General features: G+C 35.8%; 1 protein-coding gene across 1 annotated transcript in view; it reads right to left on the bottom strand.

Moving 5' to 3' along the window:
- Positions 1-18,177, bottom strand: part of EFCAB5 (EF-hand calcium binding domain 5) — a 178,257-nt gene that overhangs the window by 35,850 nt on the left and 124,230 nt on the right. The window contains exons 16-19 of the mRNA XM_055317835.1: positions 14,267-14,481; positions 12,709-12,865; positions 1,811-2,100; positions 84-253 (exon numbers count right to left, since the gene is read on the bottom strand). Of these exons, the coding sequence (XP_055173810.1) occupies positions 84-253; positions 1,811-2,100; positions 12,709-12,865; positions 14,267-14,481 (832 nt within the window). The remainder of the gene's footprint in view (positions 1-83; positions 254-1,810; positions 2,101-12,708; positions 12,866-14,266; positions 14,482-18,177) is intronic.

The following is an 18,177-nucleotide window of genomic DNA, read 5'->3' as shown; positions in this document are numbered from 1 at the left end:
AACTAGGATTTCAATACTAGTTTACTTAGGAAAGGCAATTATCTTTTAGAAGGATAAAACCAACCTCCTCAAGAAATTCTTACCTGATTCCCTTCATGTCCCTGTAGAGCACTTTGTTCAGTACAAATGGAGCATCATCTAAAGTACAAGCTACGTTCCTTAATACAACTTCCCCTCTATCAGGCAGTAGTAGGTTTTCTTCTAAGAGGGAAATATGAGCACAGATCTTCTTATTTCCATGGGCTTCAGCATCCTATGGCAAAATGTTTCTGGCCATAGTATTTGCCAATAGTCAAATAACTATTATTTTAATCATGTCTCCCTTCATTAGCCTGTTTGAACATCTGACTGCAATAATTACCTTTCATGGATAGTTGGGGAAAAGGCTGACATCACAGCTGTCTCCCAAATCTGAATTTTAATGAGTGGAATCAATTTACTTTATATCAACTAGACTGGTTTACTTAAAAAAATAAAGAAAATTCAAGTCTAACTTAGATTTAAAGGTTTAAAACTTGGATCCCTTTAAACTATAGTCATATTGTCTAGGCTTCAGTCAAAAGTATTTATTTTAGAGGACTAGGGCAAGAATATGGCTTCACTTCACTCATATTTCTTAAGTAGATTTTCACCATCTACTATGAAGTTAATGTAGAAAAAAAATGCTCTTAAGGAATTCTTAACATATTTTGGCTATGACATTTGATTTATGTCAGGAAAAAATTTCTTGGGGCCCCAGCTTGCAGACTTCATGCAACTACTATTTTTTTTGCAACTACTATTTTTAAGTAAAATAACTGAAAATTCTCTGTACCCAAAATATTATGTTATTAACAATACTGTGTGTTAACACATATGTTAACACATATATTGAGCATGTCCATAAGTTGGTGACATGGAAAGATGCTTTCTTTGATATTTGTCTTCTCTTTCTATATATTTGGGTTTGCTTTTGATGCTGTTTTTCTTCTGCCTTTATTCTTTCTTTTCTACATAAAAGACCTATAGAACAATTAACAGAAATGTACCACAAATCCCTAAAGCAAGTTGAAATAATATCTCTTTTTCTAGATTGTCTTCTGTTGCTGGTCACACCACTCCAAACTACATTAGAAAATTCAGCCATTCAATAAATGAGTCCATTAATTAGGTGCTGCAATTTAACTGAGATGAATGACTCCAGGTTTCCTGGACTAGTGGAATCTGTGACATATGTAGAAGACAGCCATGCTGTTTCTGCCTGTGAGGAGCAGCCAGCTGGGAGCTTAGGAGAGGATGGCAAAGCTCTGGGTAGTGGTCCCATCAGAGTCATGTATTTTAAGTAACACGATTCTATAATAGTATCAGCGTGTTTCTAAGCAGTGCTATGAAATATTGTGTGGTGTTGTATCCTACTTTATAATGATTTTGTGGTTCATGTAGTTCCTTTTTAAACCAACTTCCAAAACATCGTGCAAGGGAAATGTAGGTTAAATTGCCTGCACATCTCCTTACTGGTATTTTTCAATATTAGTCTATTTTCTGCTCTAAGCTTTATTTGACTTTCTGCAGAAATGAAATTAGAAATTTCAAGACATGATTCTGTCTTTTATACCTTTCCTCTTTATTTCTACCTTCCCAACCTACAATCATTCCTGTTGCATCTTTCCTAGATATTGGATCATTGTAATGTTTTGGAATGAATAAAACATCTATAGCGGTGCCCAGTGATTTTTCAAATAGCCTTTAGTGTACTACCTCTTTGCAACCATTGAATATTACCTACTATGGGGAAATTTTTCCTCTTATATATCACTTTAGAGAAACATACCTGGGTGAGGGCCTTAAAGGTTTCAGTGTACACAGGCTCCAGGGATACTCCACTTGTCTCTGCAGCATGTTGGATTTGGTACAGCCACTTTCGTCTGGCACAATTCCTCAGATTCTCAGTATGGCTCCTTTCTAAAGTATTCATCAGAAACTCCACAATACTTTCCAGAACATGATCTTCATTGCCCCTGAGTTCAGAGACAACCAATTCTATGTATTTCTGAAATTGTTTTGAAGACAGTCTCACTTCTTGATCAGGTTGTGGCTTTGGAAATTGGATGTGTAGTTTAGCTAAAAGAAATAAACATGAAACTAAAAACTAATCAAAAGTTCATTTATCTATGGGGGGAAATTTTTATTCCCTTCTTATCTCTGACTGACGCCCCTAACAACTGCTCCCCATGGAAAAACAGGTATATATCAAAGGCATCTCAAAGTCCAATGGAAAAAAAAAAACAAAAAACAAAGCCCAATGGAGCATCATACAATGACTTCCTGTATTGAGCTCAAGAAGTCCTATGTCATCTTCCCTGTTTATGTTTTTTTATTTTTAATTTTTTTGTGAGAGAGAGAGAAAAAAAAAAAAAAGAAGGAGAGGAGAGTGGAGGGAGGGGCAGAAGGAAGGGGAAAGAAAGACTCTTAAAAAGGCTCCATGCCGAGCCATATTGGGGCTTGATCTCACAACCCTGAGATCATGACCTGAACCAAAATCAAGAGTTGGACACTTAACCAACAGCCACCCAGGTATCCTCTGATTTTTTTTGTTTTGTTTTGTTTAAAACATCAAAACTCTACCACACTCAGCCAGGTGAAACCCCAGGGTCAACTTTGACTCCTCCCTATTTTTTACCTTCCATATCTAATAGGCCACTTAATCCTATCCTGTTAGCCTTTGGTAATATAGCTTTCTGCCACTCCTCTCCATTCCTACTTCCAGAATCCCAAACCAGTATTAATCATTTACTACATAGTTAAATTACCAAGAGTAAGGCTCAATACATATTTACAAAATCAAATTAAAACGTAACTTGCAACAAGAAGCAGAATCAGACCTATAAACAGAGAAAACATACTGATGATGGTTGCCAGAGGGAAGGAAGCTTGGGGGATGGACAGAAAGGGTGAAGGGGAGTGGGAAATACAGACTTCTAGTTATAAAATGAATAAGTCACAGGAATAAAAGGCACAGCATAGGGAATAAAGTCAATGATATGGTGATAGTGTTGTATGGTGACAGATGGTGGCTGCACTTGAGGTGAGCATAGATAGCATAACCAATAGAGAAGTTGAATCACTATGTTGTACACCTGAAACTAATGTAACATTGTGTGTCAGCTATATGCAAATAAAATTTTTATAAATAAATAAATAAATAAATAAATAAATAAATAAATATCACACAACTCAAGTGAACCTCAAAGGCAATAAGTCAAATTTCTGGCTTTAATTAATCACAGCATTTAAATAATCAAACACACCTTTCCAATTAATCCAAACAATATCTAATAAAAAGATATCAACATGCAAAAATAAAAAATAAAATAGAGCACAATTTGCATTATGCAATTCCCTTGTTCAAAGTCCTACCATATTCAGTGACAGATGGCATCTACACTTGAGGTATGCATAGCATAATGTATAGAGAAGCTGAATCGCTATGTTGTACACCCAAATCTAATGTAACATTGTGTGTCAACCATACTGAAATTTAAAAATTAAAGATAAATAAAAAGAGACAAGGGAAAAAGTCTCACCATATCCAGATCCAGTCTACTTTCCAATAATATCTAGCCATAATACCATATAGAAATTAGTTGCTCCATTATCTCCATTCTACTTATGATCCTGACAATGTGTTGCCACGTCTGCATCCATAACTTTTATTTTTTTAATTGTACAATTACAAATGTGCTACCAAACCTGAATGTTACCAATAACACATCTTCCTCCATGTCCTGCCCTTGTTCCATACCCTACCTCCCCACGCTCCCACCAATATCCTGAAATTTTGCTTTTGCTTTATTTTTTCTTCCTTTTATTTTCCCAATAGTGTTATTGTGTGTGTACTCCTAAACAATATGTGGTTTAGTTTTGCCTATTTGTAAACTTCAGAAAAAGGACATCATACTATACATAGTTTCCTGGGATTTCCTTTTTTTTCTACATTATGTCACCATATCCATCCATGTTGTTCTTGTAGCTGTGACTCATTCATTTTTACCACTATATACTATGCCATTTTGTAAGCATACCACCACTGGTTTATTCTCCTGTCAGTGGGCATGTAGGTTGTCTCCAGTGTTTCGCTCTTATGAACAGTGCTATAAGCATTTTTATACATGTCTCCTGGTGCACATGTGCAAGTTTCTTTGATACTTATAAATTAATGTCATAGGTTATGCACCCTTCTCGTTTAAATTTCAAAATCTCTCCTTCCTGAAGAAGTCTTCCACTAGTTTCTCCTTCCCTTGAAAGACAAGCAGCTATTGTATACCATTTATTTGACAATGAACAAATACTGCCTGGTACATTTAGTAATCTTATTAATGAAAGCTTCTCTTTTTTATTTTTTAATAATAAATTTATTTTTTATTGGTGTTCAATTTGCCAACATACAGAATAACACCCAGTGCTCATCCCGTCAAGTGTCTCCTTCAGTGCCCGTCACCCATTCACCCCCACCCCCCGCCCTCCTCCCCTTCCACCACCCCTAGTTCATTTCCCAGAGTTAGGAGTCTTTATGTTCTGTCTCCCTTTCTGATATTTCCCACACATTTCTTCTCCCTTCCCTTATATTCCCTTTCACTATTATTCATATTCCCCAAATGAATGAGAACATACACTGTTTGTCCTTCTCTGATTGACTTACTTCACTCAGCATAATACCCTCCAGTTCCATCCACGTTGAAGCAAATGGTGGGTATTTGTCGTTTCTAATGGCTGAGTAATATTCCATTGTATACATAAACCACATCTTCTTTATCCATTCATCTTTCGATGGACACCGAGGCTCCTTCCACAGTTTAGCTATTGTGGACATGGCTGCTAGAAACTTCGGGGTGCAGGTGTCCCGACGTTTCATTGCATCTGAATCTTTGGGGTAAATCCCTAACAGTGCAATTGCTGGGTCGTAGGGCAGGTCTATTTTTAACTCTTTGAGGAACCTCCACACAGTTTTCCAGAGTGGCTGCACCATTTCACATTCCCACCAACAGTGTAAGAGGGTTCCCTTTTCTCCGCATCCTCTCCAACATTTGTGTTTTCCTGCCTTGTTAATTTTTCCCATTCTCACTGGTGTGAGGTGGTATCTCATTGTGGTTTTGATTTGTATTTCCCTGATGGCAAGTGATGCGAAAGCTTCTCATTTTTATGGTTGGACTTTTGTTTTCTATTACTTGGACTCAAAGGGTCCTAACTGATAGTCTTGAATTAAATTAAAAGTAACTTGTGGATTCTTCCTCTTCCATTTCTTCTTCTTCTTCTTCTCCTTTTATTCCTTTCCCTTTTTGAATAATTAGGTTCTAGGCCATTGGTAGGGCAGGGTGAAGTAAGCATTTCCTCCTGATCAAAGGAAGCCATGATGGCCCAGAGCAGGATACCCGAATCCAGTGGGGTAAGAAGGGCATTGTTCAGGAAGTGACTTGGCATGGGTTGTCAGAGCCTGAGCAGGTAAGGATGTTATCCATGTAAAAGGGCAATCTTCAGCCTATCTGAGTGGAGAGGGTGGCCCTGCAGAGGTTGTTTAGCTTGGGGTATCAGAACCCAAGCAGGAAGAAGAGGATATCCACATGAGGTATTTAGTCCTGAGCAGAGTTAGGAGGGCATCAAATGGAGGGACAGCCTGACTTGGGAAGTCAGGACCTCAGTGTGTGGGGAGGGGACAGTGTGGTTAGTTCCATATAGGGGGACTGATTAAATAAATTAAATAAATAAATAGATAATAAATAAATAAATAAATAAATAAATAAAACAAGCAAAAAAGAAGGGAGCTACAAAAAAAGTGAGAAAACTAGAATGAACGCTGTTACTATTTTGAACTGGGAAGTATGGGCATGAACTTATGGTTTTTAATATTTTTAATACTATTTATTTATTCATGACAGACGCAGAGACGCAGAGACACAGGCAGAGGGAGAAGCAGGCTCCATGCAGGGAGCCCGATGTAGGAATCAATCCGGGATCCTGGGATCACACCCTGAGCCAAAGGCAGACACTCAACCACTGAGCCACCCAGGCATCCCTGGTTTTTAATATTAATAGATATTTACACATGTACAGATGTAAATGTTTACACACACACACACACACACACACACACATTCTGCAGGAGAAACTTAGAAGCAGTGTGACCTGGGAGCAGTAAACACGTGTAGAACCAAGATCATGGCGTCTAAATACCATTCTCCACTAAAAGAAACCAGGGTTCCTCAAAGAAATGGGTGATTCCAGAGTGAAAGCAGGGCACATATAAGATGAATCTTGAAGATCTCATTGTGCAAAACAAGAGGTGTTCAAAGAAGAATGAGTATATGTTAAAAGGACACAAAGACAGTTTGGCAGTTTCTTATATAACTAAAAATACACCTACCCTATAGCCCAGAAATCCTACTTCTAGGTATTTATGAAAAAGAAATAAAAACATATATTCACACAAAATATTTGTACGATTATTTATAGCATCTTTATTCATAATAGCCAAGAATAGGAAACAGTCTATCTATCAGTTGGAGAATGGACTCACAAACTATAGTATATTCATGTAATGGAATACTACTCAAAAAAGAAAAAGAAACAAATTCTTAGTACATGCAACAACATCTAAGAATCTCAAGAAAAGGATATGCTGAGTGAAAGAAGCATTAAGCAAAAGGGTATATATAAATGATTGCATAAATATGAAATAGAAGGGATAAGACATATCTATAGTGGAAAACAAATAGAAGAGTGGTTGTCTTGGGGATTGGGTGATGGGGATTGCATAGGAAAGGGGCATGAGGGAACTTTGTATTCTATATCTTAAAAAGGATATTGGATGCACAAGTTATGCTTTGCCAAAACTCAGTGAATGTACACCTAAAAATTAAGTATTTTGTTGTAATTTTACCTCAAAAGAAAAAAAGCTGTTAACATATATCAGACTCTAATTAAAGATATTAATGCTGAAGTGTTTAGGGAGGAATCTATTGATGTCTGCAATTTATTTTGGAATGTATCAAAAATAAGAGAAATAGAAGGATAGAGGGATAAAGAGATGAATAAATAGATAATTTTTAAAGTGTAGTAAAGTGTTAATGGTAGAATCTAGATGGTAGGTATATAGATGGTCACTGTAAAATCCATTCAGTTTTGCTGTACACTTGAAAAAAATTTAAAGATTTTTTTTTAGAGAGAGAACAAGCGAGCACACATGACTAGGAGGAGGGGCAGAGGGAAAGGGAAAGCACAGAATCTGGCATGGGCTTTACTTCACAACCCCAAGATCATGACCTGAGCCAAAACCAAGAATTGGATGCTTACCCAACTGAGCCACCCAGGTGCCCCTGAAATTTTTCATAATAGAATGTTCGAGGGAAGAAGAGGACACAGGAGCCAAGCTGAAAGGACTCTCATTGGTCAGATCTGGGACAATAGGAATGTTAGGATAAATAGTGTTAAGTGTTGGATCACAATCCATTGAATAAAATAGGAAACCATGAATACATATTGTTATAATAAATGAACATTGACCAGAAAGGGAATGATTCTGGGGGGCCTGGCTGGCTCAGTTGGTAGAGTGTGCAACTTGATCTTGAGGTTGTGAGTTCAAGCCCCACATTGGGTGTAAGGATTACTTAAAAACAAAATCTTAAAAAAAGAAAAAAAATAAAGACTATTTCTATGGTTTCAACATACAAACACAAAAAACTTATTAATTACAAAGGGAAAAGAGTAATTTTTAAATGGAAGGAACTGACATATCATTTTTAATAAAATTCCAGTGTAATTAACATACAGTGTTATATTAGTTTCAGGTATACAATACAGTGATTCCACAATTCCATATATTACTCAATACTCATCAAGATAAGTGTATGCTTTAATCCCCTTCACCTATGTCATCCATCCCCTCACTCACCCACCCCCACTCCAGGGTCAAGAATCTGTTTTTTGGTTTGTCTCTTTTTTTCCCTTTGTTTTGTTTCTTAAATTCCACATATGAGTGAAGTCTTATGGTATTTGTCCTCTGGCCCATTTTACTTAGCATTATACTCTCTAGTTCCATCCATGCTGTTACAAATGGCAAGATTTCATTCTTTTTTATGGCTGAGTAATATTGCACTGTATGTCAATGTGTGTGCTTTTATACCATCTTCCATATCCATTCATGTATCAACAGACACCTGGGCTGCTTCCATAGTTTAGCTACTGTAAATAATGCTGCAATAAACATAGAGGTGAGTATATCTTTTTGAACTAGTATTTTTGTAATCGTTGGGTAAATACCCAGTAGCATAATTACTCAATTGTACGGCAATTTTTAATTTAATTTTTAAATTTTTAAAAAAATTTTTAAAGATTTTATTTATTTATTCATGAGAGACACAGAGAGAGAGAGGCAGAGAGAGAAGCAGGCTCCATGTACGGAGCCCGATGTGGGACTTGATCCCAGGACTCCAAGACCACGCCCTGGGCCAAAGGCAGGCTCCAAACCACTGAGCAACCCAGGGATCCCTATTTTTAATTTGAGGAGCCTCCACAGATATCATGTTATTATCATGGGGCTTCTGCTAAGATTTAATGAGAAGAACACAGCATCACTTACATGATATTACTGCTAAAAGTGAATAATCTGAATTTAATCATGAAGAAACATAAGACAAACCTAAAAGGAGGACATACTAAAAACAATCAGCCTAAAATCTTCAAAAATGTATAGGTTATGGCAATCAAGGAAAGACTGAGGAGTTTCTTAGATTTCTTGTTTCAGAGTGAAGAAATAGCTGTTGTTTTACACTATTTTCCCAGTTTTCAGTTTCTTTAAAAACCACTATGTGAGTTTTTAAATGAGATTTTCTAAACAAATGTAGTTTTTAAGTGTTTAAGACTTCTAGAATTTGGAGACAAAATGCATCACCAAGATGTTTTAACGTCAAGAAAGTTAAAAATTCTACTTAAATAGAAACTTATATAGGGGTGCCTGGGTGGCTCAGTTGGTTAAGCATCCAACTGTTAATTTTAGTTCATGTCTTGATCTCAGGGTCATGAGTTCAAGCCCCATGCTGGGCTCCATGCTGGCTGTGGAGCCTACTAAGGAAAAAGAAATTTATGTATTAAAACAGATATTATAATTTAATAGAAAATTAAAGGGTGTATATATCCAACAAATGTTAATAGCTATTACATGGCAAGTAATGGAGAAAGTTTGATTTAGTCCATTAAATTCTACAGTATAGACAGATCACATGTTTTACACCTTTTACATATGATATTTCTTCTCAGAAGATTAGGCTGTATTAGACAGGAATAAAAAGGGAAAATCACTGGCTAAAAGTTTCAAGTTGCCCATTCCATATAAAAAACTTTCATTTTGAGGATACCAGCAGAAACATTTACAGAAATTCCTAATTCTGTCACTTTATCCTATTCCCTCTAATTTTTATCCAATTTTTAATCTTTGATACTGAAATAGATAAGAAGGGTAGAGTAAAACCAAAAAAACAAAAAAAAAAAACAAAAAACCAACAACAACAAAGAGCTATTTGAAGAGTTGCTGATCAATTATTAGCTAATGTTTGAATTTAGAATTTTCTTCCTTTCTTATAGAAGCTAAATCTGCCTTTCTTCTTCCATATGGCCATCAACTCAGCAATCATCTCCTTAGGCCAGGTGGCTACCAATATGTGTTTAGAGAAAGTCATTTTGTATAAGCCTACCCTTGGAGAGAATAATTTGTTCTTCCTGCTTGCAGAAATCTATTTCTGGCAGCAGATTGTGCCTCCTCATTACTTTCCTCCTTCTCATTTGCTGGGCTTAATTCATTACATTTTATGCTTTCTACCTATCCCTATTGCTGTACTTCAGTAATATGTTTTGGAACTTCCTTATAATATCATCCTCAGATTTCTTAAATTCTAGAAATCGTCACATCTAACCTATTGCTGTACTTCAGTAATATGTATTGGAACTTCCTTATAATATTTATATAATATATATAATATAATATATCCTCAGATTTCTTAAATTCTAGAAATTGTCACATCTAACTGCTATCTTTTACAAATGAGGACAGGTGCTTCTGTTGAGATTCAGTAACTTGCCTTTGGTCATGTGACCATTTTTAAAATGATTTTATTTATTTATTTTGGGGGGATGCAGAGGGAGAAGGAGAAGGAGACTCCCTGCTGAGCAGAGAGCCCAACACTGAGATGGATTCCAGGACCCTGGGATGATGACCTGAGCTGAAGGCAGATGCTTAGCCAGCTGAGCCATCCAGGCACCCCTGGTCATGTGACCATTAAGTGAAAGATCCAGTACTGGAACCCAGGTCTCCTGACCATTGTGTAGTGTTCTTTCCTCTATAGAACACAGTTCTGTATTATGAAATTTGCCCACCTTATAAGTGGAAACCACTTCATTGTCCTTTGAAACTTCGTGCTTTGGATGCAGTTTATGACAAGTAGTGTAGTGTAAAGTTTGCAAAAGACATAGTGAATGAAAAACACATGACAATTGATAAACTTAGGTACATTCAAAGATCAATGAACACATAATTTTTGAAGGAGTTGAAGAACCTAACTAACCCTGATCATTCTTTTTATCATGCACCATATGCTTTAAGAATTGGAAATCTAGTATGTAAAAGTCACCAGATAAATCTTTAAACCCAATGGAAAGCAAAATAATTTATACTGGAATCTAATCAAATGAATGAGGAAATTTATTATACCGGAAAAATAATTTTAGTAACTTTTGATTGGGAAGTATTGATCAGAAGAGAAAAATGTAGTTTAGGAAAAGTCATTAAGGAGAATTAAGTGGTTAAATTATTAAACCCAGGAGAAACTTGCAAGCCAGCTGCACTTGAGAGGTGAATCAAACCTTGTAGAGGCAGAGAGATACAACAAGGAGAGAAAATAGACAGAACTGACAAATGTTTTGGATTTTTTAAACCCTAAGAATGAGGGTAGCTAGGTACAAAAGTAATATAACTATTTAACGTTAGGGTCTTGGACAAAGCACTCTACAACATATTCCACTCCTGTTAGCTCTGCCATTTTCTACACTTCCTATCAGCAGTGCATGAGCGTTCTGACTTCTCTATATCCTTGCCAACACTTGATATTTTTCTATTTTTAAAATTACAGCCGTACAACAAAAGTAACAAAAGCAAAAGTAAATAAGTGGGAATACCTGACACTAAAGGTTTCTGCACAACAAAATGAAAAGGAAACCTAAAGAATAGGAGATAATACTTGTAAATCATACATCTGATAAGGGGTTAAAATCCAAAATACATAAGGAACTCATATAGTTAAGCAACAACAACCAAAACAAGACATTAAAAAATAGGCAAAGAAACTGAACATATTTCCAAAGACATGCAAATGACTGAAAAAGTACATGAAAAGATGCTCAACATCACTAGCAATTAGATAAATGCAAATCAAAACTACAATGAGATATCTCACACATGTCAGAATGTCTAGTATCAAAAAGACAAGAGATAACAAGTGTTAGCAAGGATGTGGAGAAAATGTAAAGAATGTAAATTGGTATAACCACTAAGAAAAACAGTATGGAGTTTCCTCAAAACATTAAAAATAGAATTGCCATATTATCTAGCAATTCCAGTTCTGAGTATCTAATGGAAAGAAATGAAATCACTCTCTCGAAGAGATATCTGTACCACCATGTTCATTGCAGAATTATTCACAATAGGCAAGATATGAAAAAAAGCTCTAAGTGTCCATCAGTGAATGAATGGATAAAGAAAATGTGATTCCTAAATGCACACAGACATACACAAACAGATACACATGTGCACACACATGCACATACTGGAATGTTATTCAATCATGAACAAAGATGGAGTGCTGTTGTGGATGGATCTTGAAGCCATCATGCTGCATGAAATCAGACAGAGAAAGGCAAATATTATATCATGATATATACATGATCTACATATCATGTAGGATCTAAAGAAAGCAAAACTCAGAGTGTAAAATGGTATTTCTTAGGGGTTGTAGGTGGCGTAAATGGGGGACTGGTGGCCAAAGGGTAAAACTTTTTTTTTAAGGTTTTAAAATCTATTTTAGAGAGAGAGAGAGCATGCGCAAGCAGGGGGAAGGGCAAAGGAAGAGGGAGAGAGTCTGAAGCCAACGCCATGTGGAGTGTGGAGCCCAACATGGGGTTCATTTCTACAACCCCGAGATCATGACCTGAGCCAAAACTGAGAGCCAGATGCTTAACTGACTGAGCCACCCAGGTGCCCCAAAGGGCATAAACTTCTATTACAGGATCAGTAAGTTCTGTGGGTCTAATGTACAACATGGTGATTATAGTTAACAGTACTGTATTATATACTTAAAAGTTGCTAAGAAAATAGATCTTAAATGTTCTCATCACAAAAAAGAAATAGTAATTATGGGAAGTTATAGAGGTGTTAACTAATGCTACTTTGGTAATCATTTCACAGTATATAAATGCATCAAATCAACACACAGTACACCTTAAACTTGCATGATATTGTATGTTAATTATATCTCAATAAAGCTGAAAAAAAGTATAGCCATATTAATAGGTGTGAAGTGGTGTCTTGTGGTTTCAGAACCAGAGTTTTAACTATACATGTCATAGTACTGGAAAATTTGAAGCCAAGTTGTTACCACACCTTTAATAGGAAAATTCTTATCTTTTTACCTTTCTTCATAGATTCTTTTTCCATTCCCTCCTTGTATGTGTACAAAAGTTCATCAATTTCCTTCAGATCCAAGAAGCCTGAGCCATCACTGTCCCACTTCTGAAACAGGGCTTCTAGGAGAAGTTCCTGTCGGACTCTGGAAGCATTTTGTCTAGTCTAGGGATACAAACAAGATGACAAAGCACAGAAGACACACTATTCATTGTGCTAGCTGCCATCCTATGTTTATCCTCCCAAAAGTACAGCACTATTTCTAAAAACAGCTTTATAAAAGAAAGCTGAAATAAGCATATTGATGGGAAAATGAATCATTTAATTTTAATCCTCTAAATACCATTTCTCTGTTTCACCCCTAGACCAAAAATACCAAACCCAACCCAAACAAAAACAGGCATTCTCTGCATTGGACTAAAACACATTAACTTAGGAAGGGGACTACACCTCTAAAGAATTTTTGATTCATTTCTTTCTACTCCCTCACTGATTGTTCAGAAATGTGATAAATACATGGCACGTTCTACCTGGCTTCTTGGTGGGAGATGCTGTGTAGTGAAAGAGGATGAATGTTAGTATTCAAACAATGAAAAATGACTGCATTCAAGAATTATTTTTTTATATTTTAACACAACTTGACATTGATTTTATTTACCTTTTAGATTTTTTACTAGGTTAATTATATAAGTTAGATAGATAGTAACTAAATTATTTTTTACATAGATTTAATTGCTAAAAGAAAGTGAAAATATAGCATTTGGTTAAATGGGGGAACTGCAATTGAGGAAGCAAAAGAGATATCAATTCTAGGATTAGATTGAGAAGACTCATAAGGCTGCTGAGGTTAGTGAATATGCCTGGTGAGTGTAATTTATGTATTTCACAAAAGAGCACATAAATTGTTTAAATGGGCTAATGTGTATGCATTTATCACTCAAGTAACTAGTTAAGGTCTTAGGAAATATGTTTTACCTGGATTCACATGAATAAAAAATATATATACAAATAATAATTGTACTCCTAGGTATGTGCATTTTAAATTCATTCACACAGCATATAGTGTGCACACACACATACTTTTTTTGTACATACACATATCTACTCTTCAGAATCTGCTCTTCAAGCTTCAGAGGAGCAAAAGAAAGCTGTATAATAAACAATCTCCTGCCACCAGCAATCATGTTATTAGGGGAATGAACTCTCTGGAGTGTGATCTCGGAACATTTGACAATAAAATAAAATATTTAATGGCTATGCTCATTGAAATAAAATTATAAATTTGGTTATAAATCTTTTCTAATGAAATTTATTTCTTTTTTTAAAAATTTATTTCTTTTATTAAGTAGGTTCCATGTCCTGTGTGGAGCCCAATGCAGGGCTTGAAATCATGACCCTAAGATGAAGACCTGAATGGAGATCAAGAGTCACATGCTCAGCCAACTGAGCTACCAGGGGTCCCTTGGTTATAAGTCTTTTAAAAAGCCACATTAGGAGTAACTGAAGTTGAGAGATTTACTAATAATAGTGACTCTACTTGTTTTATTGATAAATAATATCGCTCACCTCTTCTAAGCCACTTATTTTCTCTTCTTTTGTTTCAACATAGCCCCTCTTAAAAAAGGTTGTGAGAGTCTCACTGACACTCAAGGGGACATCTTCACCAACAAATGTCTCCAAAAGTTGCACAAACTGGAGCAGATTGAAGGAAACTCCGTTGAAAGCACTTCTACCTTTTACTTCCTTGTAAGACTGAATATTTCTGATAATTGAGTGTAGGTCTAATAAGCAGGAAACATACAACAAACAGTAAAGTGAACAATTTCTTAAAGCTTAGGGAAAATATATGAGTAATTATTGTAATAAACATCTGCTGCCTTTTTTCTGTTAGGAATCTATGTTCCCCTCATCAGGAAAGCATCTCTTCCTTATTGTCAGCTTATATTTTTATTTTTATTTCACATGTACAAATATTTCATTTTTATGGCTGAGAAATATTTAATTTATAAATATATCACAATTTTTAAATTTATTCTCTTACTGAGAGACCCCTGAAATATTTCCAGAAAGTTTAGGCTATTATAAATATACCTGGTTTACATATTCTTATATGTGTTTTTGTTGTTGTTGTAAACATGCTTTTAATTCTATTGGATAAATACCTGGGATTGGAATTTCTGGGCCATGGATAAATATGTGTTTGATTTTACAATAAACACACAGATATTTTCTGAAATAACTGTAACATTTTACACTCCCACCAACAGTACTGAAGAGTTCCAGTTTCTCCACAATCTTGCCAATAGTCAGTGTTGTCAATCTTTTCCATTTTAGCCATTCGGCTCATGGGTAGTGGTTTTTTCATTAATGCTAGCTTGTTCTTTCATGATGGCTAATGACATTGCACACGTTTTCATGTGTTCATGGTCATTCTTATGTGTTTTATTTGTGAAGCATCTATTAGCATGTTTTGCTAATTTATATTATGTTATTTATCTTCTAATTTTTGAGTTGTTGAAGATCCTAATATTTTCTGGATACCAGTCCTTTGTTTGATATAAATTTTGCAGATATTTCAACTAGTTTTTTCCACATCTGTGACTTATATATTTCTTTAATGACATCTTTTAATAGATAAAAGTGTTATTTGATGAGATCTAACTTACAGTATTACTCTTTTAGAGTTATTGTTTTTTTATGTTTTAAGTTTTCATTTAAATTCCACTTACTATACAGTGTGATATTAGTTTCAGGCGTACAATTTAGTGATTCTAGACTTCCATACATCACCCTGTGCTCACCATGACAAGTGCACTTTAATCCCCATCACCTATTTCACCCATCCTCCCAACCAACTCCCTTCTGTTTACCATCAGTTTGTTATCTATAATTAAGAATCTGTTTCTTTCTCTCTTTCTCTCTTATTCTTTCCCCTTTGCTTGTTTGTTTTGTTTCTTAAATTCCACATATGAGTGAAATCATATGGTATTTGTCTCTCTCTAATTTAATGTCACTTAGCATAATATACTCTAGCTCTATCCACTTCTTTTTTTTTAAGATTTTATTTATTTATTCATGAGAGACACACACACAGAGAGAGGCAGAGACACAGGCAGAGGGAGAAGCAGGCTCCATGCAGGGAGCCTGACATGGGACTTGATCCTTGGTCTCCAGGATCACACCCTGGGCTGAAGGCAGCGCTAAACTGCTGAGCCACCTGGGCTGCCCTAGCTCTATCCACTTCATTGCTAATAACAAGATTTCATTCTTTTTTAGGCTAAGTTATACTCCATTTATATATATTTATATCTAGATATGTTACATCTTTTCTTTTTTAAAAAAAGATTTTATTTATTTATTTGAGAGAGAGAAAAGAGAACATGGCTGGGGGAGGGGCAAAAGAAGAGGCATAGGGACAAGCAGACTCCCTGCTGAGCACAAAGCCATTTGTGGGACTCCATCCCAGGATGCTTGACCAACTGAGCCACCCTGGCACTCCTATACTACATCTTCTTTATCCATTCATCAGTTGATGAAGTTTTGGGCTCTTTCCATAATTTGGCTATTGTTGATAATGCTGCTATGAACATTGAGGTGCATGTATTCCTTTGAATTTGTATTTTTGTATTATTTGGGTAAATACCTAGTAGTGTAATTGCTGGATCGTAGGGTAGTTCTATTTTTGACTTTTTGAGGAACCTCCATAGTGTTTTCCAGAGTGGCTGCACTAGTTTTCATTCCCACCAATAATATAAGAGGGTTCTCCTTTCTCTGTATTCTCACCAACACCTGTTGTTTCCTGTGTTGTTAATTTTAGCCATTCTGACAGGTGTGAGGTGGTATCTCATTGTAATTTTGATTTGTATTTCCTTGATGATGAGTGATATTGAGCATTTTTTCATGTGTTTGTTAGCCATCTGCATGTCTTCTTTGGAAAAATGTCTATTTATGTCTTCTGCCCATTTCTTAACGGATTATTTGTTTTTTGGGTATTGAGTTTGATAAGTTCTTTTTAGATTTAGATGAATCAGGTGATACTGAGCCTCCTCCACCTTTGCTACAAGACTGACCATATGATACAGGTCTGGTCAATGATTCCCATATGACAACCATGTAGTCCACTATATGCCAATAAAAATGAACCCCAGAGCTTTTTGGGTAACTATTGGGGAAGAATCACTCTTTACATATTCTGATTCCTGAATATAGGATATAGGCTCAGTAGCTCTTATGGACATTTCTGCCACAGCATGGAGAAGATCACCTAAAACTGAAAATTACACAGAAAGGAACAGGGCTGAGAGGCAGAGACAGTATCTCACTGCTGTTATTGAGCTGTTGGATTCATTTGTGCCTGAAGCCAGCTGTCGTCTGGTCTTGACAGTTATATAAATCTATAAATACTATTGCAGCCTCTTCCCCAAAAAGTCTTGACTAATATATTTATCTTGAAGCTCAATCTCATAATATAAAGTGTATTTCATAAAATATCAGCCCAGGGACTTATGTTCAATTTATTCATCAATTCAATCATGTATGCCCTCATTCCTTCCATATAAGATTTGATATGACTTAAAAATAATCAGCCATGCAGTTTTTTAAGATGGTTAAGCAAAACTGAAATAAAGAAGTAAGAACAGGAGAAGAAGAATATGAACTAGCAGGCCACAGGACCTTGACCAATGCCATGTATTTCACCAAAATATTTTGAGGATAGAAAGTTTGTTATTTGATCCAGGCTTAAATGAGAAAAAATTGCAGGTAGGAAGAAAATAATATAATTAGTTTTACTACTTGTTGATGAAAGGTAAAATGATAAAATAACAGTGTAGTAAAATATGAGTACTTGTTGGAACAATCATTGTTAAATACATGGTTTATCTGGGATCTAAAAGCTACTCTTCTCTCTCTGTTACGTAGATCTTTCTTTATAAGTCTTCAAAAACAAGACAGATTCTAACCTGTCTCACACATTGAGTTATGGAACTACCAGGGAGAGGAATAGCTGGAATTATTTCTATTGAGTTCTAATATCCAATATCTGATTCCCTTTGTATACCTAGATCATAGGTTCAAAGCAGTTGTAAAGGCATGTAATGGTAAAAACAAATTGTATATTAACACATATATTTTAAAGCAGAGAAGTATTCACCAATAGCACATGCCTACATGTACAACTACCACCAAAAACATTCATCTTGTATATGTTTAGAACCATTAGCTCAGGAACAAAATAATGCAAGGATCACCTTGCCATTGTGTCTTGACTTTTTTTTTTAAAGATTTTATTTGTTCATGAGACACAGAGATAGAGAGAGAGGCAGAGACACAGGCAGAGGGAGAAGCAGGCTCCACACAGGAAGCCCGACACGGGACTCGATCCCGGGTCTCCAGGATCACACCCCGGGGCGAAGGCAGGCGCTAAACTGCTGAGCCACCCAGGGATCCCCTGTGTCTTGACTAAGTTCAGACTTTAT

This window comes from Nyctereutes procyonoides, unplaced genomic scaffold, assembly GCF_905146905.1.
Source record: "Nyctereutes procyonoides isolate TBG_1078 unplaced genomic scaffold, NYPRO_anot_genome, whole genome shotgun sequence".
In the NCBI taxonomy this organism is placed as follows: domain Eukaryota; kingdom Metazoa; phylum Chordata; class Mammalia; order Carnivora; family Canidae; genus Nyctereutes; species Nyctereutes procyonoides.
Note: the sequence above shows the minus strand (reverse complement) of the source record. Positions and strands in the feature narration are given on the sequence as shown.